General features: G+C 36.2%; 1 protein-coding gene across 3 annotated transcripts in view; it reads right to left on the reverse strand.

Moving 5' to 3' along the window:
* The window catches only part of PXDN (peroxidasin), an 84,465-nt gene that overhangs the window by 23,240 nt on the left and 33,538 nt on the right, over positions 1-27,687 (reverse strand). The window contains exons 4-16 of one of the 3 annotated variants that reach the window (XM_051615094.1): positions 25,344-25,415; positions 18,106-18,177; positions 17,464-17,535; positions 15,166-15,335; positions 13,717-13,834; positions 11,467-11,636; positions 10,249-10,521; positions 9,093-9,209; positions 7,856-8,014; positions 5,447-5,559; positions 4,265-4,421; positions 1,090-1,198; positions 533-690 (exon numbers count right to left, since the gene is read on the reverse strand). In XM_051615094.1, the coding sequence (XP_051471054.1) occupies positions 533-690; positions 1,090-1,198; positions 4,265-4,421; positions 5,447-5,559; positions 7,856-8,014; positions 9,093-9,209; positions 10,249-10,521; positions 11,467-11,636; positions 13,717-13,834; positions 15,166-15,335; positions 17,464-17,535; positions 18,106-18,177; positions 25,344-25,415 (1,760 nt within the window). The remainder of the gene's footprint in view (positions 1-532; positions 691-1,089; positions 1,199-4,264; positions 4,422-5,446; positions 5,560-7,855; positions 8,015-9,092; positions 9,210-10,248; positions 10,522-11,466; positions 11,637-13,716; positions 13,835-15,165; positions 15,336-17,463; positions 17,536-18,105; positions 18,178-25,343; positions 25,416-27,687) is intronic. The other 2 variants (XM_051615095.1, XM_051615096.1) reach the window with 2 other exon arrangements.

Consider the following 27,687-nt stretch of genomic DNA (forward strand, 5'->3'; position numbering starts at 1 on the left):
TGACAAATAATTCTTTGAATACTATTTTGGTACATGCAGAAACCTTGGTTTGTAAAGTATATAGATCCTTCTTGTTATATCATTTTTACTCCTTGCCAAGGCATATCAACACGAAATGGTTTTATTTAAAGAAACATGAACAAAATACTGCTTATTTTTAATACACATCAGAGAAACCTGCTGTGCTATGAAACAATGGTCCTAATGAATTAACACACAGGGAGTTAACAAAAAGGACACATTATGCAGTTCCATCATACTAAATTTGACCAGTAGAAGAATCTGAACATGATTTTTTTCCTAATATGTCAACGTGAGAAAAATAAAAATACCTGGAGAGCCAAAAAAACCTGAGTGACACTATAATGTACCAAATATATTTAGTACAGTTTTGTAGTCAAATACTCCACTGATTTCAATGTAATGGTTCTGCAATTGGAACCCAGATTTGAAAAAGATACGTCTCTTGAAGTATAATGACTTAAGATGGCAAATACACTTCAAAACAGAAAAATATAGAAAGAGTACTGACTTGTTCCATTTAGGTCAACCATTAGACCATCTTGCACATGATCTTGGATAAGCTGTAATGTTCTTTCAAATATTTCCCCAGCTCTTGCTTGCTCAACAGTATATGGATCCCTTGGGTATCGGAATAAGGCTAGCAAATCATTTGGAGAACGAGGACGACTGATAAATAATTTGAAAAAAATAATAAGTGTAAATAGGAGTTACAAAATAACAATACTACATAAATAATGTAAATGTTCAGCAACATGATTAGTACATACCTTGGATACTCATCTCAAAATGGAAGGCAAAAAAAAATAAATAATAAAACATTAAACATTTAGTAGCCTTTTACTACATATTATCACAGCAGAGATAACAGCTGTGGTGAATCAAGATCTCAACAAAGTATTTAAACAATAGGAATCCTTACATGTTAAACTGCTAGTATTCTCAGAACTAACCAGATGTTAACAATGCCATTTAAATAATGAAATGGCTTCTTAATAAATCTTCCATTATTTCTAGTACATACAAAATTAATTTTAACTTCTCAATATAAAAAAAAGAAGGGGATACCTGTCAAACAGATGTGTACGTGTTGAATTTATTGCTCTGTCAACAGTTGCAATTGCTTCCACAATTGATGTTTGAACAAAAGGATCTCCATTTCGGCTGACATTGGGGACTACAGAAAGAGGAATTAACATGTTATTGCAGAAATGGTCACCCATTAAGAGATACTTCTATAAAATGGAGTCTAGACACGACATCATTCAGTTGTACAAAGTAAACCCCTGTTATTTAAGCACTAGTTTGTCTGAATATAAAATTCTTAACCATTTAAGAATTCTATCAAAGTGTATTACAGTAAAGCAAAATTAACTTAAAACAGAAGCTAATATAAGTTTAAAAGTCAACTTGATATAATTCTAAAACAAAATAAACTGAAGTTAAATGCATATGGCATTTAACTGTCCATTAATTAGTACTATAATTTCAACTAAAAATGACCAAAGAAAAAATGAATTATTATTATTAAGGTGTTTTTTTGATGTGCAGTATCATCAGTTTTCAGGTGTTGATATCAAGTGTCTGACCTATACCCAATGAAAGCAATGCAAGTACTCCCTTTGATTTCAACTGGTTTTAAGTTTGTACTAAATTAGTACTGAATTAAATGCAAGAATTTAAAGGGTTTACAGAAGTGTGTTACAAATGGAAAATACTGACAGATCCAGTTTGCCTTTTAGAATGCATGCATCACATAAATTTAAAGAGATCTCACAAAAAACCACACTAAAACCTCAAAACAAAATAGAAAAAATAGCTACAGTAAATTAGCATTGTTCCTCTCCTGAGCTTAGTCCAGTATGCAACACATATGAGTTTTAAAGGGCTATAAATATTTGATTTTGGTCACTGCTTTTCTATTTTAAAATTATCTAGCTCTTTCATACTATGCTAAAAAAGACATGCTAAAAAGCTATTTACCGACTGCATAACAGTGGAAACTTACTAATGCATAGATCCATTACTCTACCTTTTTATACAGTACTCAGTTGCAGCTGGATGTTTCTACAATGTATCTAGGGCTAACAACCTTCCTTTCAGTCTAAACCAAGAAATACCAGATCTAGAGGCAACAGCTAACAATTTCCAGAGTGTGTTTACATTGGATAAGTCACACAGGAAGAAGGGTAAAGTAGGGAAAAAGTCCAAAGCAAATACACTGGAATAAAATCAGCAGATGTACAAAATCAGCTGACATAAAAACTGATGTTTGCAAGCTTTTCATGACTGTTGCTGTGTTGTGGTTTTTTTTTTCTTTTCTAGGCAGTATTTCATTATTCCTTCATAACTGGCACCTTATGCTGTCTATGAGTTTGAGTCTAGACCTGGGTAATCAAACTTAACCATCTGTACTGGCAAATAAAACCATCCCTAGCCTGCTGTACCTGCAGCTGAAGCCCCTTTCTCTGCTCTGAAGAATCATAGAATGGTTAAGGTTGGAAGGGACCTTAAAGATCATCAGGTTCTAACCTTCCTGCTATGAGCAGGGACACCTCACACTAGATGAGGCTGCACAAGGCGCCATCCAACCTGGCCTTGAACACCTCCAGGGAGGGGGCATCCACTACCTCCCTAGGCAACGTATTCCAGTTCCTTATTACTCTCATGGTGAAGAATTTCTTCCTGATATCTAATCTAAACCTACCCTCTTTCAGTTTAAAAAAACACTTAATCCACACACATCCTATACTTAATCCAGAGACTTTTATGAAACACCAGAAAAGGACAGAAGAAAATCGCAAAAGAAAAACATCTTTATCATTGAACATGTCCAGCAAAACCTGTCCCTCAGCTTCCAAATACTTACCTTTATTCTGTCTCAATGTTAAGAAAATATTTTTATGCATTAGGAACATTCATAAAACATTAATTTTATTTAAAATAAATGTTAACATGCAAGTTTTTAGGCATTCCTGGCTATGCTATTATAATACTATCCAGATAGCAAGTATCCAGTACTTATAATCTGTCCACTCGTCCTTGCTTCTCTGGTAGCTTCACTTTAATAGCAATCACAGAGAAACAGTATCTGATATCCCAAGAGCTCTAAAGGGAATAATTTAAAGTTTCAGACTGAATGCAGGTTAATCAAGGGTAGTTTCACTAATTTTAGGTTTACTGATGCTACAGTTTACAAGAAAAATAAACACATTACAATTAAATGCTACAAATCAGACTTCATATATGCAGATGAAATATCACTGAATGATTCCCAGTCTAACAATTTTTCTCTCAGAAATCACCTTCACAGATTAAGGAACTATTAAAGAACTATTATTCTTCATAAAGGAGGGGACAGATTGATAACGTACTAAAAGCAGCTTGAGCCAAGGAGTATTATTACCATGTGCCGGATATAATGGTAATCAATATATTGGAAAAATCACTGATACATGTTTATGAGTTTAGTAAAAAATACAGGACATCAGACATAACAGTGGGAAACAATATACAATACGTTAGAGAAATCACTGATCAATACTTATTTTTCATTGGTATAAAAATATTGTGTCATATTTTCTATTAAAAGACAAAAAATTCACCTATTTTCCTTAATATTTTCCATTAAAATGAGTCTGAAAAATGCAGTTTTACTCAATGAATCAGAAAAGCATTAGGGTCATTTTGAGTAATAAAGTTATTTCCTTAGCCTCTTTAGCTGCTTTATTACCAATTATTTTGTATCAATAATTAATAACTATTATTTGTCATTATTTCTATAAAATAATTATACTCAAAAATTCTCCTTTTCCTTTTGTTTTCTCCTCGTTATGACTTTCCTCAAGTCTTTCACAATTGTTGCAGCCTAATTTTCAACCAAGTGCCCCTCTGAAGATGCCAAGCTATCCCTAAAGACTAGACTGTGTATTTTACTAAGAAATTCTAATAGGTCCAAATATCTCCAGAGGAGCGCAGTATGACTAACTGGAGCCCAAAGCATTGTTTGTTTTGAAGCTTAACTCCTAGAGATATTTTGGCTGACATATTCCCATCTTACTCACATCTGTGCAGATAGTTGCTTGAAATAAATGAAAAAAGAAGAAAGGATTATGGGGGTAAAAAAAAAAAAAAAAAGAATAAAGGAAACAATTTGTCATTATAATAACTTGTTTGCATCTTTAATTAAGCAATTAGAATAAAAGTAATAATCTAACTCCTACCTCTGATTCATACACCTTACCATTAACACTAAGGACCATACTAACGGAGGAATATCCTATGGTATTCCGGGCAACACATTCATATCGACCTTCATCAGCTGTTCCAACATCACGAATGGTAAGAAATCCCTCCGGACTAACATGAAATTTCCCACTCTCAGTTACCTGTACTCCATCCTGCAGTAAAGTACAATGTTTGTGAAAACATCCTCTGTTTTCAAAGCTAATTTTTTGTCTTTTTTTTTTTTTCTTCCCAATATTATTTTTATAGTTTATTACGTATTTCTACTTTGTATACCAAGATAATAAATAGTCAAACAGGTTTAGATACACTTATATGAAAAACTCACACACTGTTACGTTGACAGGAGGACTTGCTTGTACTTCCAAATTTTACAGTGCGCATTTATTTTTAAAAGGATGCATTACTAAAAATCAAAGCATTTTAAGAGGTATAAGTCTTCACCACATAAAAATTTAAAGATCAAAAATAATATAGCACCCCTTGAGAACATATGTATTTGATTTTACTACAAATTAACCAACTAAAAAGATCTCAAGAGCTTTATTTCCATCAATTCTCCATGTGCTATGAATTTAGAAACTATTTAAGGTGCATTAAAGTACATTTTCTAATGCTCATTTTTTTGAAGAGAAAAAGATAATCAGGAAAACTGAAGATCAGTATTAGCAACCCATTAATTTACTGGTAACTCTGCTAATAACTCTCATAGTTTGATGTAATAATTATTGCACCAATGGAAATCAAAGCCAAAGAGAGATTACTAAAGAGTTACTGAAACACGTCCTGGTTGAAATGTCAACCTACCAGTGTCAAAAGGCTCAGCAATACAATATTTTCATTGCTTTATATATGTAGTATCATTGAAACTGTGAATATTAACATGATATTCATACATAACTGTCACTAAAATACACAGCCCCTTTAAGGCCTACATTATGAATTTTAGCTGGTTTGTATAATGATCTGCATAACCACATATATGTATTATACCTAGATATAAAATTCTGGTTTGGTATCTATATATATGCTCTGTTTAAAGATTTGCTCATTGAAGTTCAAGTAATGTTTTCAGCCACCAGAGCATGCAATAATTTGACACTGTGCACTTTAAATAGTTAGTTATGAAGAGATGGAAAGGCCACTGCCTTTCTGCAACAAAAAAACAAGTATGTAGTACCTTGTTCCATGTAATTACTGGCTCTGGCTCTCCTTGAGCACTGCATGGGATCTGCACATTTGTGCCAACTTCCACTGTCATGTCACTGGGAACGCTAGCAAATACTGGAGTCACTAAAAAAACAAATGATACATTGACAAGGTATGAAATACAGCTTGTGCAAAAGACGGTCTAAAAAGAGGTCAACACTGTTTTTTTTTCTGCTACCCAACATTTCTTAATCTACAACCCTATTTTTTTCCTGCAAGTTTTTAGGTGCTTGTAAGTTTGCCTTAGAAATAAAACTCTTTATTTCCGATGTCTGTTTCAGGCTTATTTTTACTTATTCTTAACTTCTAACAAAACAGACTAATAGTTGCCAAAACCTCTTAAGCTCCGTAAATCAAAAGTTCTGAAAAAAATTCAGGTCAACAGTTAAATCTGAATGAAGTCCCCATAATGGACATCCCATCAACTTCTGTCCATGTCTTTTTTTCTGTTTTAATTTTTTAAACAGAATCAACAGAGAATTCTCAGATGATAAATGCAAAACTTTGCACAACTCATTCAGCTGTGATTCCTCCAGCCCAACTTGCTGAGGTGCTAAGTCTTTACAGAGCTACCACCCCCCAACACCAGTGAGCCCTAGGCCTTAAATCATCAAAAAATCACCTTCAAGTTTAAGGATACACAGTACACAGTTGCCTAAATCCACTGTGAAGAAAACTAATGCATTTTTAAATCCTAACTTCCTTTGAATCCAGATTGACACCCAGCACTCAGATATCACCATGAGAAGCACATACAAGACTATGAAGACATTAAGAATTGTATCTCCTCTGTAAGACATCAGAATTTTGGAGAGTAAGAGGAGGCTGTGTTTGTACAGAGAAGTATTTGGCCACAAAGCATACATTTATTCTACCAACCAAATCTGGCCCTGGTGTTTAACTGTATATGAGTATCTATCAAGGATCAGAAACCAGATTTAGCAGAAGTGACGACTGGCTAGACATTCCTCAAATGAACAGTCCTTCAGCTAGAAGCACAGAAGAAAAAGTTGCCTCTTCTTGCACAATGGAAAATAGCATTGCAACGCATGTATGGAGAGGTCCAATTTCAGGCTGCATATGCAGCCTTCAATCTTGTATTTACTATCTTTTGGTAACTGGATTTTTTAACCCGAGTTACACAAAAATAATTTTATTGAACTTGAGTTAAGTTCAGTGAAGTTTAACACAGCTGGAAGGCTATAAAACTTTTAAAAAACTAGTTTTGTTTCATAGAATTTTAGGCAACAATCTTATATAAGTGAAAAAAAAATCTCAATTTTGACAAATCAATCTCTTCACTAAGAAAAATAGATGAAAATAAATGTTGTTGGTTTTTTTTCTAAAATATATCTACAATCAGGAAGACATTTGAGCCCTTTTCACTAAAATATTGTTTAAAATGAGGTCACTAACAAGAAATGCTTTGAATTCAATGTTTAATCTCCTTGAATTTATTTAAACACCACAGTACTTAACTAAATTATAAATATTAATATGATTTTTATTCATGCTAGAAATAGCTTACTTAGAATTTACTTGAAGAAGAGTATGAGAAAAATTGAGTAGTTTTGTGGTTTTTTCTGCATTGGCTTATTATAAATATAAGGAATGACTTCTCACTGTGAAGGTCATTCTGCTGTTGTAAAAAAATGTCTTCTGTTTCTGGACATCAAAACATGATGTTAATAACACTATTTAGTTAACAACAAAAAGTCTTACAAGAAACTAGCCTTTTCACAAAACAAAATATTTTCCCAAGCATAGGAACACTGTCATCCTTCAAAGCAAACCTCCATTCAGATAAACCTCTTTCACAGAAGACAGACTGTTCTAAAGGTATGATACTCTGTACAAATAGTGATAAGTGTCTATAAACGTTATTTATTTAAAACCACCATGAATCTAAAAATTGATATACTCAGAAACAATGATTAGAAATGTGAAATGTTAGCAATACCCTGAACAGCAAGTTTTTTTAAGTGAATATATAGCCTCACTCTAACAAGGTTTTAACAAGGCCATGTTTCGCTGCAAGCTTATGTACTCTCCAAGTGACTTTAAACAAAGTATATCAAGACACACTGTCCCACATGCTAATTTTATAAAAACTAATGAAACATCTTATAATTCAAAACAAACAGAATAATTGTAAAATGCAGCAAAAGTCTTGAAGAAAAACCCAAGCATTATCCAAGTTCTGTTTCAAAAGCTTTTCTTAATTTAAACAAATACAAAATCATCCATGTTGTGCCATCAAAAATAATTATCAATCCTGCATTTTAGGAAAAGAAAAGAAAACAAAACAAACACATTACTGTGTATTTTAGTATAAGCTCATTTTTTCCTTTTTTTAAGCAGCTGTACATGGAGCACATACCTCTAGGCTGTACAGTCAGGTATACAACAATTCGTTGAGATCCAATAATGTTGACAGCTTGGCATTCATACTGTCCCTGATCATGCAGAGCAACCCTGGAAATCCTTAGGGTTCCAGAGGATAGAACTAAGTGTCTTCTGTCAACAGACAACTGGCCTCCTGAAACAAAGAGCAACAGCATTGGCAATTCATAGCAGTGCAAAACAAAGTCCCCCTGTGTCAGAAAAAAGGGAAATCCAGAAGATTTTAAATTTCATAAAACACTGGAAAAAATCAGTCTCTTAAAAAAAAAGTTTGAAATCTTTACTTCTCAGAAGATAAACACATAAAGCAAACAAAACATATATATGCATACAATCACGATCCTGATTTCTGCTCTGTTTGGTGTAGAAATAAATAATTTAAGGAGCATGATAAAACATCCAAAAGAGAATGCATCATAAGAAGAATACCAAAACACATACAGCACTGAGAAAACTGAATATAACAAAAATGAAAGAAAAGGCACATCAGTGTCTGTACCCTATTCCTGTTTTCTGGACATTTTATTTGGTTGGAGCAATCTTGGTAGAAAGAGAAACAGGGACATCATCAGCATCAAAATGATCAAGAGTTTGCTAAAAATCTGCTTCACCTACCAGAAGTTAGAATTTCGTAAGAGTTGCTTTGCCTGCTAGAGCTACTTCATTTGATTTAACTGGAATATTTACTTACTGATAGAACACCCATTAGAGTATTTCTTCCCACTGGATTTGGCTTAATGCCTGTACAGCTACAACCTGATAAAACAGTCAGCAGAGTGCAGCCCAGTGTTCCTGTCAATGTGCATTAAGTGACAGAAATGCAGTTACACATACAGTGAGATTTCTGAAGAAAGCACATCCCACCCAATTTCAGATCTCCAGTTAACGACAGTTGTCATAACTGCCATTTCTTCTGCAGTAAACTGGCAGTGATAGGTATTGCCACAAGCGATTTGTCTCATATTTCTTAAACATTTATTATTAGGAATCTACTGTGGATACCTATGTTTTACTGAATTATTTGTTACTAAATAATGAAAAATGCTTGGGCAGCTAGCTTCTGTGGGACACCTGCCTTTTCTAGCTAAATCAGAAAGAGAAGAGCCCTGTTTCCCTCAGAGACTGAAACATCTAAACAAATACATGCAACTCCTTTCAATTCATGAGGCTAAACTATTATAGTAGTTTAAAATATAAAAATGGAGCATGCTTACCTCCTTTAGTCCAGGCAATAACAGGCTGGGGATAACCCTGTGCTTCACAAGGGAAGTCAACTGTTTGTCCCTCAATCACCATTTTGTCTTGAGGAGTGACAGTAAACTGAGGCAGAGCTACAAAAGAGAAAAGAAACTGGTTAACAAAAGCCATCAGAAAAATCACTGTCTGAAATCACATATAGTTTCCTGTGTGACTTGAATAGTTCATATTGGTGGGAAAAGAGATGCTAATGGGATTCTCTTATATTGTGATGACTGTAGAGCACAGAGTTAGGGCAGCACTTGCCGCAATAACATCATGGCATTATCAGCAAGGGAAGGAAGTTGTTCAGCTCTCAAAACACAGTCTTCCACTGGTGAATGATAAATGAACAAACACCACCACCAAGTTGTGTAATAACTTCAAAAACTAAACTCATTAACAAAGCATTTACAATACAAACTGTTTGCCAACTAGAGATCTTAACATGAGTTACTAAAAATTATTTGCAAATAAAAGCTTCAGCATTAAAACATTTGCAAAAAATAATCTCCATTTATATAGAAAGCTTTTTGATATATTGTTCTCAAAATACTTGATAATATTGATACAGTTGATGTAAAGTCCTGAAATAATTCTGATTGCAGTAAGTTCAAGTAAAAGTTATGCTAATGTCTTGGTTGGCAGAGTGAGTTTCTACAAAGCTCAGGAGAAAATGTAACCACATTCATTGAAGTGTTTACAAAAGAAAGGCAGCACAGATCTGTACTTGAACCTCCATTTCTAGTACTCCAGGCACAAATTATAATTTCTAGGATTGCTTCCTGTTACAGAAAATATGCAGTTCCCCACAAACTGGACAGGGTATGTTTATTCCTACAGGCAAATAAAATGTATAATAAAAAAGGATACATTTCAAAACACCAATTATTAATGTCTGAGAATGATCAATGAAACTTAACCTTCAGACAATTAGTATATAGTATTTACTCTGGGTGAAATGTATAGCAAATTTCCTATGGACTACCCTAGAAGAGTATAATTAAAAGAAAAAACTCTTATTTTAATTGGGCTCTGACAATTCAGAAAACAAGACAGAACCACACAATCTCAAGCAACGTACTCCACGTAAAATGTTTTCCAGCATGCCACCCGTAGTTTAACGTTACTCACCTTGGACTATGATGTATGCAGTGGCATGGATATTATCTATGCTGTTAGATGCAAAACAGGTATACTCGCCACTGTCCTCCTGCTTCACATTTTGTATGTAAAGTCCTCCTGACGGAGTTATTGTGATGCGAGGGTCACTTGGTAAAGGGGTTCTGTCGCCTTTGGTCCAGGTAATTCGTGGCTGAGGGTGCCCAGCTGCACTGCACTCCAAGGTAACACTCTCTCCAACTAGTACTTCGGTATTTTGTGGGTGAATCACAAAACTAGGCCGGGCTGTGAGGAAAGAGCAATGAGTAAATATGTCTTTAAGCTCATATAGCACTAATTTAGCTGAATATTTCAATAGTTTGGGGAATCTAGAGGGTTTTAATAGCTTTGTTCCAACATACTTCTAATCCTGATGCAAACTCTACCTCGTTTTAAGCCTAATTTAGCTGCAGACATTTATAAATACCAATAGGAAAAAAGTAAAAGCTCATATAATGGCACTGATGTCCCATTAAAACAATTTTAAAACATTTCCTTCTCATTTGCTCATCTTTATAGAGGTCTCTTCAAAACATAGAGACTGAGACCCAGAAAACAAACTGGCTAAAAATTGTCGTAAGTGCACAAAAAGACAAAACTGATTAAGACACACTTTAGTAGCTTTTTCCAACTATATGCGTACACTGCACTGACATTTTAAATCTACCTGATGCTGAGTGTCAACATTTTCTCACAGGGAAGGATGGAATTTAAAAACATTACAGACTGGGCAGGAATTTAGTGCTTGCAAACACGAAGCACTGGCTAGACAGAGGTTCAGGCTAAATAGCTCCTGAGCAAGGATGGTTGCATAATGTGTGCCGAAGCTTTCATGAGTGATCTGTTCAGAAGTTTGTGGTTTTCAGGTATCTGGAGACAACTCCACTGCACTGAGCAACATCACAATGCAACAGCGTTTTTTCCTAACCCTTCTACAAACAGCCAACATAACTATTATCAGAATTGCATACTACACTAAAGATATTAATCACTGGCTGATCTGTGTTTTTGTCCCAGGGATATTATAATTTAATTATCTAATTCTTAAGACACTCAAGAACAAGAAAGTTACATGTCAGGAATATTCAAGATATACAAAATATACAAGAGCCAAAGCATCTTATTCTAAGCAATCTTTTAATCAAAACAATTCTGTATCTGTATGAAAAATTCAGACTTGATGTTCTTTACCTGGTGACTCAAAGTATCTAAGAGTCACTTCCTGAGTTTTCACTTCTCCAGCCACATTTTTTGCCATGCACTGGTAAATGCCTTGGTCTGTTTCTTGAGTATTCTGAATCATCAACGTTCCATCATCTAGCAAGTTTAGACGAGAATCTTCTTTCATGCTGAGCTCATTACTGTGAAGAAAAGAGTCTGCTGGAGTTAAACCTTTAAATCACAAGCACAAAAAACTACCATATAATAAAACCCAAAATATATTACTCAAAGCAACCCTTTTGAGTAAAATTTAAAAAATTTAGTTTTCTCCTAAAGAGAAGAAGAAGAGGAAAAGGAAAAAATTAATCAATTTTGCTTATGCAAGTATTACATCTTCAAAATGAAAAGCCAAACTACTTTAATGAGTAAATGCTTACAGGAAAAAAAGTAAACAAAATACATATACCTGGCCTCATTTTCTTTTAAGGATGTTCTAACTGGCAAATCAATTTAAAATGTTTCCACTGCAAGTATGACATGAAAGTTCAACACTCAAGATACGTTCTACTAGAAGAGGGGTTAATTGCTATAGAACCATCTTTGTCGCAAACTCTTCTCTGGATTGCTCTAAGACCACTAATGGACATGATTAGAATTTGTACTGGCTTGAAACATAAGTTAAGATCAGGTCTTCAGGCTACGTCATAGATACATTTCTGTGGTATTAACTAAGAACAGTTACGATTTTTTGTTAAAGGAGCTGTTTCTCACTCCATCCCCCTTCATATGACAAAGACAGCACAGAGGAGGGAGGAGATCTCACCTCCTATGTACAAAACCCAGCCTGACTGCTGATCTATTCCACATACCGCTCAACAGGTCAGTGGCTTTTGACTGAAATCTTGCCATATTCAACTACCTTGCAAAGAGCTTTGCTCTCATTCATGCAGCCAGGAAACAAGCCAAAGTCAATAATCCCACATGCCAAGTTCAAATTTCTTCTGAAAACTCTTTCATATGTGTATTCTGAATACATGTTTTCTTTGTTTATTATAAAAAGTACATGAGCCAAAGAAAATTTTAATGAAACAATTATACCATCCAAGTTCAAGGCATGCTCTGTAAATGTTGCACCCTTGCTGCACATAGGGTTTTGACATTAACACGAAGCTACAGAATCATATGTTGCTACACTTTATCAGCAACTAACAAACATGGTTCACTTACTGATATAAAAAGTGAAGGATTTTATCTTCCAGAACAGGTTTTACATCCATGTAAGAGCATTATTAGGCTAAAGTCTGGATAAACTAGTGGTCAACTTTTAATTCACATGCCCATTGTAAATTAACAACAGTTTAAGGGGGTCAAAGCGCTGTCATGTGGCTGGTTCAGTCATGCCCAGCACTGCAAGAGGAAGCCAGGCTCTGGAGAAAGCTTGAGCAGCCACTCTGCAGCAGGCTGGTCCTTGGGCTGCTGAAAGATGTGCATCCTTTACAGGCCCTTCCCTCCATCCCCAAGGCAATGAGGAGATGCAATGGAGCAGGTTTCCCAGAAATGTTGTGCCACCTCCATCCTTGGAGGCTTTCAAGACCAAACTTTATAGAGCAAACTGGTAAAATCCTGCTTTGAGCAGCAGGCTGCAGTGGAGGCCTCCTGACACCACGTCCAACCCGAATTATCCTGCAATCCTATGATACAAGCACTTGCCTGCCCTTCCATGTACTAGTTTGGGAAGCCTGGAAATTGGTATCTCTGTCTTCTTCTGAGATGGAGCTATACCCTGAAGGAAAGCTGCCTCTGAGGAGCTGGGGCTTCACGGAAGACCTCCACTGAAACCTAACTCTTATACAGCTAGAGTCCTTTAAAAAAGTAGCTTTTGCTCTGCTTCAAAATGTAATGCAAACATACTGTGAGCCCACAGACTGCATGTGCAACATGCCCATATTGGATTGCCTGGTACTTACATACAAATGATTTAGAGCTTTATATGTATGAGCAATTTTGTAGGTATAACTAGAGTTGAAAAATCTTACCAATATTATTATAGTCATAAATTAATATCTTCTAAATTTATCAGCTTTTAAGTGTTTACTTAAGTGCTTAGTCACTAAACCAGATCTGAGCTGTTATTACTTCATATATTTCTTTTAATTATAATATGTTTCTGATGTAACTATTCCACATATCAGCAAATAAGGAATGTGGACATGTACCCAGAAACATACACACAGACAAAAATACTTGCATCAAGTTTCTCTCTTCCTCTTTTAAACTTACTTGTTTCGAAGCCAGATAATTTCTGGTTTAGGATTGCCTTCAGCTCTGCAAGTGAAGTACACTGTATTCCCTGAGGTAACATCCACATCCTGAGGCTCTGATGTAATTCTTGGCCTCTCTGTAACAACAGTAAAACTTATAAGGAACTCTTACTTGTTTTAAAGCTACTAAAGAATGGTAAATCATTTTTTTTTCCATACACCTCATAGAAAAATATTTTTCACAACTGTTTTAACTTAAAATATATATATAAATATGCTTAATAAAGATTAAGTGCATTTTTCCACATGCAAAAAGTGACTGTGGGGTTTCTGGCATACTTCATTGTTCCTTAGAACCTTTTAGCAGACTGGAAGTGGATTGTGCAAATTTCTATCAGGTTCTAAAGTAGCTGATTTGTTTATTTGAACAAAGGCTCAATTTGCTTATGAAGGAAAAACTTTAAAGCAGAAAGTGCAAGTGCCATTTAAAATAACTTCCTCTAGATAAGTATCAGTCTCTAACCTGCCTCCTACAGAGTAATTTGTCCGGCTTGCTTCCCACAATTTCCATATTCAGGCTCTTTAGATGTGCAGGGAGCTGGTAGGATGCCATGTAAATTATTCTTGCATCAAATCCTCTTTTTATTATCTTTTTCAAGAACTCTGTAGAAGCTTATGGCCATAATTTTAATTATAAGAATTACAGCTGACATAAACAAAAGGACAATTTACTTATTTTTTATCTTCACCTCATCATGTGGCTGGGCAGGCAAATGCCCACTGCCTGATGATAAATCTGCCTTTTGGTTCTGGAACAGGACAGGTGCCAGGGCTGAGCCCAGGAATGCCCACAGGGCACACAGCCTGTGCACTCCTAGGCTGAAGGAATGCAGATGAACAAAATCTATTAATTCTTAAGTGACAGGATTTCAGTATCTGAGCACAGCACTCCTTGTTGAGTATAGCTGAGTAAAAAATAAATCCAATGGCACAACCCCAGGTCAACTAATATTATCAAGAGTTGTAAGAATATGGTCTCTGAAATCAGGAGCAACTCTGTATGGTTTCTTTCTTCCCTTTCCCTCGTACAAAATGGAATAAAGGACACCAAACACCCGAGCTGACAATCCTTTTTCGCAAAACCAAACTGTAAAAAGGAAAAATAAATTCCTTCTGAATAACTGCATTTAGTTTCTCTATGAGAAATTTCAAACACTGCTATATGTGTGTCATTAAACATAGCTGAGGGGTAAAAGCAATGAGTTGTGTCAGAAGCAGACAAAAACTGGGAAGAAATTTTAGAACATAATGAATTTCTGGAAATAACTAATATTGACCAGAAGTAGTCAGTGTTATCGAAGAGAACATAAGAAAAAAATATAACCAAACAAAACCAAAAGAAAACCAAAAACAAACATCTGAGTACATTTAAAATGTTGAAGAAGCCAGCAGGAAGTGGCAAACCCACCACAGTTAAGTTCTTCCGGTGTTATCGTGGCCACTGATCTTCCCTGGATCCTTCGTGGATACTCGCAAGTAGCTGCTGCTTGAGCATTACCCGACTCTGCATACTTCTTCAACAGCTCTGCCAGCCACAGGATTTCACAGTCACAGTGAAGAGCATTTGAATCCAAACGCCTGCAACAAGAAGAGAAGCAGCCATAACACTTCTTAGCGAGCTCTGACTACTTTGTTAGGATAAAATAATTCAGCAGTATCCTCTTCTGTGAAGAGAGCCAAGTGGCAATCTGCAATACAGATGACGGTCACTTGTTTACATGCATTCTGGTAGTCTTTATGACAAAAATGCGTATCACTTTGACTGCATGGGCTGGACTGTGTTCAATATAGCAAACAACTAAAGAAAGTTTCTTTTTTAACCCAAGCATACAATGAATAAATTAGGTTTTATTTTGGTGTTATACAAACTTTGCTTAAATAAGGAACTTACACCATTCTCCCCACATTTTTTTTCTGTTTAATAGTTATTACTGTAGTAACTTCATAGCTAACCTGACATTTTTACAACTTCCCAGTTTGCTGACCAGGGAACTAAGACAAGGACCCACAGTTTTATTTAAGCATTAAGCTCTTGTTGAGTTCAGTGGGTTGGTAGCTTGGTAAAACACCTGCCTATTGCAGATAATGAGAACTCATACATTCCATTGACTATCTTTTCAGTAATGGAGGGCTGTGTTACTACAGAGCACTGCATTTTATGGTGGAGGGCCCAGTAGGAAAAACAAACATTAAATACAGAAATTTGTATTATTAAATATATCAAAGAATCACATAACGGTTTGGGTTGGAAGGGACCTGAAAGATCATCTAGTTCCAACCCTCCTGCATTGGCAGGGACATCTCTCACTAGACCAGGTTGCTCAGAGCCCCACCCAGCTTGCCCTTGAATACTTCCAGGGACGGGGCTTCCAAAACTTCCCTGAGCAATTTATTCCAGTGTCTCACCACCCTCAGAGAGAAGAATTTCCTCCTAATGCCTAATCTAAATCCCCCCTCTTTCAGTTGGAATAAAAGTTGCACGGGAAAGCAACTTCAGTGTGGTTTATCTTTTGGGGTAGAAAAGTTATTGATCATGTTGTCTTTTAATACGTTTTGTAACTTCTTGTACAAAAGCCCAGATATTTTTTATTCCTTGCTTTCCTATGAAAAACAGACAAGACCAAGGAAAATTATTTTACAAGCTACTGCACAAATGTCTCCCAGTATATCAGATGTTAGTGGTAGAATTTACATGGAAGTCTAACCCAGCATACTGTTCCACTAACAGTCAATATTAAAATTCCCCTTTACCTAGGCACTATGTGAAGAAGCATCTCCTTCTGTTTGCTTGAATTCCACAGGACGTTAAGGAAGGAATGTGTGAAGCAGCTACTACTGGAAGGTGCATTCACCATTAAAATTTACTTTATTTTGCCTTTCAAACACAGTTAAAGGTATGGTTTCACAAGTGCCCTGAACCAGTGGAATCACCTTCCTGCTGTTTCCCTTGCAATCTCTTTTCTTGGCAGATTTAGCACAGTGACTGACTGCACAGCACAACCTCAGCAGTCTTCCTGGAAAGGATGGGATGAACGAATGAGGGGGGGTGAATGAATGACTACCTTCCTCAAAATGGCAGTGTTCAATAATTTAAAGAATGTGACCAGTGGAGATCCAAAATTCTCTGAAAGGTATCTTACTGTGGCAGTCTTATAAAGGTCTGTGTTCAAATGCTACTCAGGGACTAAGAAGCCTCTAATTTTCCAAGTGAATGGCATTTCAAGAATTGGCTTCTGGAGTGGCTTTTGAAATTAATTCTTATATTCTTACACCACCAAGTAGCTTTTTATAACTATGCTTATCATCAGGACAAGTAACAGAATTACAAGAAAATACTAAAATAATCAAATGTTGAAAGAGATCATAGAAGGATCATCCAGTAAAACATAGAGAAGGGGACAGAAGTAAACAAACAAAAACAAACCAAAGAAGGGCCCATCTATATTATTTGGTCTATAAAACAAGACCAGATGACTACAAATAATTCCAAGACAGAAAACAAGAAGAAGGACTTAGTTACTAAAGACAGCAGGATGTGAAGCAAAGGTCTCAATCTGTGTACATAAACAAATGAAGTACAGCTTAGGAAAAATTATTTAATATTTAGAACAATTACACAATGAATAACATTTTCAAGGAAGATAAATATTGCAATATGAGGTACAGTATAACTTTCTTTAGTTCAATAATAATTCAGTTTACTTACAGCCTCTTCATAGATTCTAAGTGACTAAATGTTCCAGGAATCAAATGAGCTATTCTGTTGTTATGCAAAAATCTGTTAAAAAGCACAGAAATGCGCATGTTAAAATTCAGATTTTGACACATGCTCATTTATTTTACATTCTTTTGAAAGTCCATTAAGAGCAAGTAATTTTACAAACATAAAATAAGTTCAACCTTTTTCAGCAATCAATTTGCTGGTATTTTTTAAGTGGCCTTCAAGGTACATTTGGTGTGTTTATATGGGAAAAAAGAAGCCATAAAAAGACAAAGTAACCAAAAAGAGGGGAGCTCAGAGGCATTCAAATGAGGGGGGGGAAAAAAATCATAATAAAAATCTCCTGCTTCTTCAGTCTTAACATTTGTTTTAGGCCAAACATAGATCACAGCTCTTTGGGAAACAGTTTTGCAACAGAAGAACATATCACAGAAAACGCTCACTTCTGTATACCTATGTCAGCCTGTTCTTGGCAAAGACTACATAGTAGTTACTACACAAAATTTAGACTAAAATAATCTATGGGAATGATAAGAATATTTTTTTCTAGTTTCAAAAATTTTATTTAATTAAAAGAAAGAAGTAAGCTGACTCTTCTGAATCTTACCCCAAGAAAAACAAACTTACAGCCTTTCAAGTTTTGGAAGATGGGTAAACGATTCAGGTTCCAACGTTTCTATTTGATTAAAGTGCAGATACCTGAAAATACGTTAAGCAAAAAGAAAAACACAGAAACAGTTTTCTTAATCAGGCTGAAATATTATAAAGCATTTCTTATTGTTTACACATCTAAATGGTGACAGTGATATAGTGGCTTATCTTCTTTATCATCTGAATACTGTACTGTATCTTGAGATACAAGATGCAAGAAACAAGGGTGTGCAAAAAACCACATTACTTGAGAGATTTTTGAGATACTACTTTTTGAGAAGTCTCTTTTGCCAATTTTCATTAGTATGCGTACGTGAATAAATATATATGGAAAAAATAACATCATTCTTTTTTACAGGAAAATGTTGCAGGTTATTTAGAAAACATTACATTTTCCAGCAGAACAACATTTTTAGTGGGCACCTGTTTTCATTGCCTTCACACTGAATGAGAAGCTCTGTCAATGCTTAAGTAAGCTATTAATATTATACAGCTACAAGTATTACACAGCTGTTAATTCTGTAGAACAGAAAAAGTAAAATCTAACAAGATAATTAACCACATTATTAATCTATAACTGCTGTGAAAATGGACTGCAGAGGTAGACTCATTCTAGTCTTGACTATGTTGTGTAGGTACTCCATAACTTTGCAGATGAGAAAACAAGAAGTAATTGACGAGACTTGCACAAGGAACTATGAAAATTATTTATAGCCTTTGGATCCTGATTATATATATCCAAATGTATCCAAATCTCAAATTTCCTATTTGATCTCTGACAGACTCAGGAACATTAGGAGAATGTGTACATACAGAAATCACTGTAGGCTGGAGAATGAAGAAGTCCATAACTTAAAAATAAAGAAAATCTCAGACTCCCAAACCTGAAAAATCACTTCTTCAGCATGAAAAACACTGAAACCTTGCATGTGCTCTGCTCCCTGACTTGAGGCGAAAGTGGGAGATGGTGATGGTTCAGGCTGTGAGGGACCAGCCCTCAGGACCTATTTTGGGGAGTGGTGTTGAAACATCTTCGGAAGTCCTCAAAGAAAACAAAAGGACTGCCTGACAAAGGACTGTCTGGCCCCTATGGAAACAATAGCCTGCATATGGCCTAAGACCTGCACATGCAAACAACAATAGAGATAACTATGGAGGAACTGAGGGAGTAGAGGTCCACTCCAGTTCCTCAGTGGTGATATGTCTCAACCATGCTTACTCATAATTCAAAACTGTTTGAAGTGAAACAGGTCTATAAAAGGACATGTGATGGTGGGCTTCAGAAACCTCATTGACACCAACTCTCCTGTTGGCTGGCCCAATGCTGGATCCAGCTCTTGTGATTTTCTGTTATCTATCTGTTTTCTTCTTTTATTTTCCTATTCTGTCTCTTTTCCTTCCTAAAATTGTTTGCAAGGTCTCACCTCAATTCTTCTCAGGTTGTGCAGCTTGAACATGTATGTATTGTGTCTTTTGCAATCAAAATAATCCTTTACAATTGCAAAAGCCTCTACAACTGCAGTGTCTGAGATAATAATCAAAGTGTTAGTATTCCTCCTATAGTGCTAATAAAACCTAATATTCACATATAAACCTTGGGTGTTGTTTCACCTTATTCCAATCAAGGGGTGTCAGATGGTCAAGCATTTCCTCAGACTATAACATTTTAATCTGAATCTCCCTGGGATGGCCCAACCCGGGTCGTGACACCGGCAGAGCACTCGCTGCCAGCCTGGACGCACATGCAGTGGGGGAGGCTGGCACGTGCCTGGCAGCATCCCAGATCCCCCACCAGGAGCAGCACCACCCCAGCACCAGTCAGCCAGCAGAGCCAGGAAGCAATGAATGGGGACCACAGAAAAAGCCAATAAATCAGCCTGGATGTGACCAGGCACACTGGAGTGTAGAGCCTGCTTACTGCCACTGCAAGGCATGCCCACAAACTCTAGTGAGCGCAGAGTAAGATCCTGTTTGCATAAGGAAAAAAGAAGTGCATAGTCATGCTGTGCCTGCCAGTCTTCATCTCCTTTCTGAAAATACAGGCCAGTTTAATCTAAATTAAAAAGACAAACATAGGAAAGGCAGATACTTCCCACAAGGTTTGTTCAAATTGCCAGTAGAGAGATAAAGAGACCTGAGTTAGGTCCAGCCCCGAGGAAGGAAGGGCAGGATGGGCTTGGTGTTTGCCCCATGGGCAGGGCCTGGCTGTGCAGTGGGAAGGCACAGCTCCCAGGGAGTCAGGGGTCTGTTTGCTCACCTTCCAGCACCAGCAGCAGTGCGGAGAGGGCGAAGCAAGGCAGGGATCACTGCAGTGAAGGAAGACAAAGGGAAAAGCCAGGCACAACTATAGAGTTTGTTACTTCTGAAGCAACTTTGATTTTGGAAAAAATTACATGTGCTGCTTCTTGCCAACAGGGATTTATTTAATAGAATCATAGAACTATTCAGGTTGGAAAAGACCCTTGGGATCACCAAGTCCAATCATCATCCCTACTCTACAAAGTTCTCCCATAAATCATGTCCACCAACACCATATCCAAACAACCCTTAAACATATCCAGGGATGGTGACTCAACCACCTCCCTGGGCAGCCTACTCCAGTGTCTGACCACTCCTCCTGTGAAATTTTTTTTCTAATGTCCAGTCTAAACCTACCCTGTTGCAGCTTGAAGCTATTCCCTCTTGTTCTGTCGGTAATTACCTGTGAAAAGAGACCAGCACCAACCTCTCTACAATGACCTTTCAGGTGTTTGTAGGGACTGATGAGGTCACCCTTCAGCCTCCTCTTTCTCAAACTAAACATTCCCAGCTCCTTCAAGCGTTCTTCAGAAGATTTATTCTCTAGGCCCTTCACCAGCTTTGTTGCTGTCCTCTGTACTCGCTCTAGCACCTCAATATCTATCTTGAATCTTGATTCCTTTTTACCTTTTAAAATTCTTCTTGCATTTTTATGACTCCTAAGTACCTTTCAAATATATCTCCTTATCTTCCCAATCTACTAATCTCTAGCACTTCTTTGGCACTGAAAAGGGAAGATTTGTATGTACGAGTAATACCTCTTACTATTAGTAGATGACAAGTAAAGTTGGGTAAAACAGGCATGTAGAGGGAGCCAATCCCTTCTTCAGGTCTATGGATTGGAGGTGAGATTAGCAAAAGACAGAAGAGAGGACACCTCTCTCAAATAGCTTAAGTAATGTATAAAAGCAACAACTCACATCTGCTGTTTAGTATTCAAGACTACTTGAATACAGATCTAAATAATAGTTTATGGACTTGAAAACTAATCTTGTTTATCCAACCAAATTAACTGTTCCAATTAAAACAATAATTCTGTTATAAACCTTGTCTTGTTTACAACTTCAGATCATCACAGATACAACCAGAATACACTGAAGCACATGATAACAGTACACTTTACCTCATCAGAAATCATGCTGCCTAAAGTAGCTCACAAAATCAAATAATGAAGTCCAGCTGGAAAATACTCTCAATGGCTTTATATGGCCTCGAAAAAGTCCTGAGCATCTTGTCAGGCAATTTATGAACAGAACAAGGTGTTGAATATGTGGACAAATTAATTAGCAACAAGTGTAATTCTAAAACAAAAACAAAAACAAAACCACAGATGCAGAAACCAGATAGCACTGTAAGTCTGCAATAAAAAAAAATAGAAAATCCTTGGTTTTGATGACCTGCACTTTAATCATATTCTACCACTTAGATTTATGGATTACATTATTTTCCTGTATGAACCACAATAATGTCATTTTTTTAAGGATTTCTAATATTTTAATTTATAAGAGAATTTCTTGGGATGGAAATTCACTTTAAAGGTAACATTATTCAGGAAATAATCTCACACCAACGTGCCTTCATAGACATCTTTTAGGTCCAGAGTATAAAATCTTCTTTAAAAAAAAATAGTATGATGTTATGAATTTTATATTAAAAATACTTCCATGATGGAAATTAAAAGAAAATGCATGCAAGAGTGCGTTAAGATAACTTTTTTATCTATTAATTTCCACCAAAATATGTACACAAACAACAGCATAACTCTAACAACAGCTTATAAAGAGCAAAATTAGTATGTCAATATGAAAGTTAAAAGAAAATGCATAACTAGTATTCCACTAAGATTAGGTAAATAGACTTAAAGAATTCCAATAGTATTTGGGGATCCCACTAGTTAAGGACTGCAAATAACACTCTTTGTCTGTGACACATATAGCTCTTAAGCTGACATCTCAAAAAACATACTAGATATTTGGAAGAAAGTCATAGTAAAAACAAACACGCACATATGGAAATAAACTGTGTTTAGAGCTTGATCTTGGGATCCACATCCAGCAAGCTCATGACTTCCCAAACCAGGTATTTGTGACATTTCAGGTGGGATTCAATTGTGTAAGCACAGGCCGACAGAGGCATATAGCAGTTGTTTAAGTGCAAGCATACAGAGGCAACTTTCATTGCCTTTCAGGTGCTCTGGTTGCCTTCCTGATACTGCTCCGAAAAACCCAAGTTTCCTCCTGGTTTGTGTCACGTTTGCCAGACTCAAACATATGTCTTGCAGATTCAATAGCATCTAAACTGGTACTAAGCAGCTACTTTTCATCAGCTGACTTTCTCCCTTCATATTCTGCCATGACTGAAGAGGTAGGTGACGAAATGTATATGGCTCAGTATGTTTGAGTATCTAAAACTGCCAAGTTTTTTTCAGAATTTACTTTTGCACAAGCAAGTTTCAAGATCTGATTAAAAAATCTTATTCTCTTGGCAGAAATTTCTGAAGAAAATATATTTCTACTACATCAGCAGCTAAGAATTCTGCTGTGGAGATTTAAGCAGGATCCTGCCAGCAGCAGCAAATTCTGGGTTTCTTCTTCCCTTATACATACAACAGGCCTTCTAAATCAAACTGCATTTACAATTTATCTCAAAAACTAAGCAAAATAAAACCATAAAAGTGTTAGTTGAAAACAAACAAACAAACAAAAACAAAACCAAAACAACTATCAGTTTCATCCTGCTTCATTGGAGTACAAGAAATTACTATAAATCAAGTCTTCTCCTGACATGCGGAACACAGCATCTCCTGAGAACTCTAAGCATTAAGAAGAGCAGCTGGATGCATCAACACATCCAGTAGCAAAATGTGTTGAAAATTTGAGACCAAGGAAGTCTCAAATGTGGAAACATTGTATTGAGCAGTAATAGAGTCCCTAACCGATGTCAGAGGACTTAGGAATTTGTTCACAATTACAAACTTCTGTCTTGTGAACAAAGTCTTTCTCCAAAGATAATGTGACAACACACACACCCTGTAGAGTCAGAACTTGTTTTTATGCTAAGATGTATAAATGACAAATCTCCTACAAACTCTCATGAAATACAAATGAACTACAAATCACAATTAATACCTTCAACTAAATTTATTTCTAGGCCTGCCACTGGCTTCCTATGTTCCCGTTTTCCCACCCATTGAGTCTTATTTTTAAAATGAGCCCAGGAGAAGGGCTCTGAAGGTTTCTCACATGCCCCCAGAAGGGCAGCAACTCTCCCCAGCAGCAGGAGGTGCTTGCAGCAGCTCAGGCCATGACACAGGGGCAGTCACTAAGCAGTGATGTGCCAGGCTCCTTTTCCGTACTTCCAAGCTAGAGATGAGATTCAATCTTTGTTTAAAACTTAATTTCATACAGAATAATGTTGATGTCTCAAGTTAGAACTTAGGCTGATACAGCATGATACCACGTAAGCAGAGGCTTAACTTCAACCTAGCGGAAAATTACATTCAGAAGGTGTTAATATTCCAAAGTGATTTATGTTTTTCAGCCATAACATAGATCAACAGGAAACAGAGCAAAAGAAAAAAGGGACTACTGTTGCCACTTGCAGCAGATCAGGCTTGTGGCATGTGGAAGAATATTATTTTGGAAGCTTTAGTAATTCAATAAATGGGCCTCAGTATTTCAAGTTCTACACAGAAAGTAAGAATTGCTATTAGCATGCAAGTAAGCCCTACCAGTTGCTGTCAATATGCTGTAGTAATCATCTCTAGAGTAGAAGGAAGAGGAAGAGAAAGGCATTAAGGAAACAAATGACATATTTATATATGTTTGATAATTATCACTTCTGTGTTGTATAGACTCTCTTCCTTCAAAAGACATCTATCCCCTGCTAAAATGAGCTTCTGTGATTTCGTACCCATCTTTTTATTTCAGATACAACACTGTCCACTAACGTCCATTAGATATTAGATGTAACAATGAAACTGGTACATATCATAGAAAATTTGTAATACACTGATGACTGTCAGGAGTTTCAAAATTTATGTTGGTCAGGAAGAAAAGATGTTCAGTCCTAGAAATGTATATGCTACAAACTTCATTGGTCTAGTGCTGTCAAGTGGCAGTCAAACTGTGAAACAGCTATGCCTTTATAGCTCTTCCTCTTTTTCTAAACATTACCACAATGAATGTATTGCAATGCTTTCTGATTACAAAACAAAGCATAGTTAAACTTAATAAAATCAATACAGTCAGTTTTCATCATGCTAATAACTGCATTTTTCATTCTTTTTCAATATAAATTAATCTTCATTCATTATGATGTATGGAGCAGTATGATTTTAATAATTCTTTCTTGAAGAAATTACTGAAACAACTACATTACAAGCAATTAACTTTCTTACTTTTTAAACATCTGCATATGGCAAAAATTAACACATAATAATAGTGGGGTTTTGATTTTAAAACCTCTTCTTGTTTTAGATACAACAAAACTGAGTTAAACTTCAAGAGACTAATTCAGAATTAGTTATGATGGCATGAAACAGAGTAACTGCTGCAGTCAAAGGAACTGCAATGTTATAAATCCTAAATAAATGAAAACAGAATCTCTCTCTAAACAATATACATTCATTTTCAACATTTTCTATAATGCTGCTTCTTCTTGGTCAAAGCCACATAACAATGTATAGGGACACCGGGAATGCAAATCACAAATACAAGACAAACATTGAAATGAGGAATTTGACACAGAGATCAATTTTGGTTTTCCACATGCAAACGATTGTGGGGCTCTCTGCCTAACAACCCAGGGAGTGCAGACATGCAGAGCATACAGGCAGGATGTATGGATCAAGGCGTGCACTTTTCCTCTGCAGGGGAACCATGGACATGACAGCACAGAAGAGAAAAGGCACTTACAGTTGCTCTAGAGAGGCAAGTCCTTTAAATGCTTGCCTGTCAATTGACTGGATTTCATTCTTGTACAAATAGCTGAAACAAGAAACAATCAGTAATATTAGTACACAAACAAGAGCTACATGAAGGTGGAAAAGAAGTTGACATGTGAAGACAGTTTTTCAACTACATATTAGGAAAAAAATACAAAACAAAACCTAAACACATACACACAAAAATACTTTGTCATTGAGATTTCATCCAAAATATCTGCCAGAAAAGACAAAAGTCTGGGGCCTTGTAGGCCCTAAGGCTGCCACCCGGATGGGTTAGGATTCTCACTGCTCGCTGTTATTACTTACTGCTTCTTTGCCCCTCAGTTTCTTGATGGGCTTGCCAAATTAAATTCAACCTAATGGGACAAAACTGCATCAGAATTGGCTTTACCAGAACATATTGAGGATGCCATTAGCCTCTTACTTTCTTTAAAATAGCCAATCTGGATACTGATACAAATATTCAAGTTATGATGGAATTCGTCTTTTTATTGGGTTTGGAGAACAAACAGCAAGAATTTCTGTAACTCCACCTGTGTCACCTTTTGAATATTTACAAAAAAATACAAGTTAGAATATTGGTTTCACATCCATAAAACAGCATAGTATAATTGTTCGATTGCTGTGTAGAAGATGGACACTAGGTCCCCATTGATACTCTATAACATAAACAGCATAAACATATGCAGAGTACCAGTATGTTCATATGTGCTGCTAGAGAATTAAAATAAATCAGGATGGATCAGTGTATCTGCTCATGTTCATCATCCTCTTAAGAGTAAGGGTAGTTTAGTTGAGAGGTTGGAGAAAAATCACACGGTTTAACTGATTACTGCAGTTTGCTTCTGCATGGAGGCAGCAAATAGAAATACTTGTTAGGGTTCAGTGTCAGTCACTCTCTTTTTGTGTTAGGTTAGAAACAGCTTTGAAGAACTTTCTCACAATTATTTGACAAATGACTTGAAATTCAGTTAATCAGGCATGGATTTCTATGAAAAAGGGATGAATAGAATTTGGAGCACAAGTGGCTTTATTAGCAGGCATTAGTATTGGTTTTGGCTTTTCTATTATTACACTTTTCAGTAAGTCACTGGAAGCACAGCAAACTTCTTCTGGTGCAACAGATAAAATACCAGCTCTGCTGGAGTTGGTGGCCATTTCTATACCAACTTGACAAGCAACATTTCAAAACAGGCCCTAACAAGGAAAACGTGTGCAGGTATCTGATGTTGAACTTGTTAAAACTTTGAGTGACAACATGGAGCAGTATCTTCTGCTTGAGTCTAAATTTAGTTTTCCAATGCATTGCTTGCTGAGGTTCCAATACATCAATATATAGAGACTCAGGTGTGCCTAATTAGCATAGATATGCATCTGAACAAAAAGTAGAGTTCCTCAAATAAAAAGGAAGCAAAAATTTCTGAGGTTTTCAAAGTGCTCAAAATTCTGAACAATTTAAACTGGAAAAAATACTACCACATGAAATTACTGTAAAAACTTTTTAAATAACTGGAGAGTTTTATTCTATTTTTATTCTATTTTGAAGAAATAGTATTTCACTAGTATTCAAATACTTGTTTTGTCTCAGACTTAGCAATTAATTTGAGTATCATAGTCTTTACAAGTTTGTGTCTCCTTAATTTTAACCTCTGCATGATATTTCATTCCTTTCTTGTTCTCCAGCAAGAATTTTAAATGCATCATTTCTTCTCACTCCTTAGAAAATGTTAAGGACTGAAGAGCTGAAGTGTTATTTACCTTTCTTAATACACTTCACTTGGCAGCGTGGACATTCCTCTTAATCCTCTGAGTACTAAACTTCTGGTAAGACCAGTGAACCAGAGTGGGCTACAATGCTTTCAATAACCAAGCCCAGTTAAGTATGCTTGTGTGCATTTAATAATTTTATTCAAGAAATCTGAATCCAATTAGGAAAAAAAACAACCAAACAACAAAACAAAAAACAAAGCACAAAAAACTTGTGCCTTCTTTTACTTGCTTCAGACAAAGGAAGGCAGACTGATGAACAAGGGTGGGTCAGAGGAAGACTGCGATACTGACTTTGTAGTTTTTCAGTCTTTTACCACCAAACTGCAGAGAAGGGAGTAGCCTTTGATGTCCCCTTTTTGAGCTCTTACCAGGCCACTGTGGTGGGACTTGATTTGGGATTCAACTGTAAACTACAACTTATCAGAAAATCCTCAGCTCAGGACACGCAGTTGAACTCAGTTCCCCATGTCCCCACTCCACAGAGAAATCTCAGCAACACCAAGGCTGCAAAACCCTATGTCCTATGACAGCTGTGTTAACTA

The sequence above is a fragment of the Apus apus genome, chromosome 3, assembly GCF_020740795.1.
Source record: "Apus apus isolate bApuApu2 chromosome 3, bApuApu2.pri.cur, whole genome shotgun sequence".
NCBI lineage: Eukaryota > Metazoa > Chordata > Aves > Apodiformes > Apodidae > Apus > Apus apus.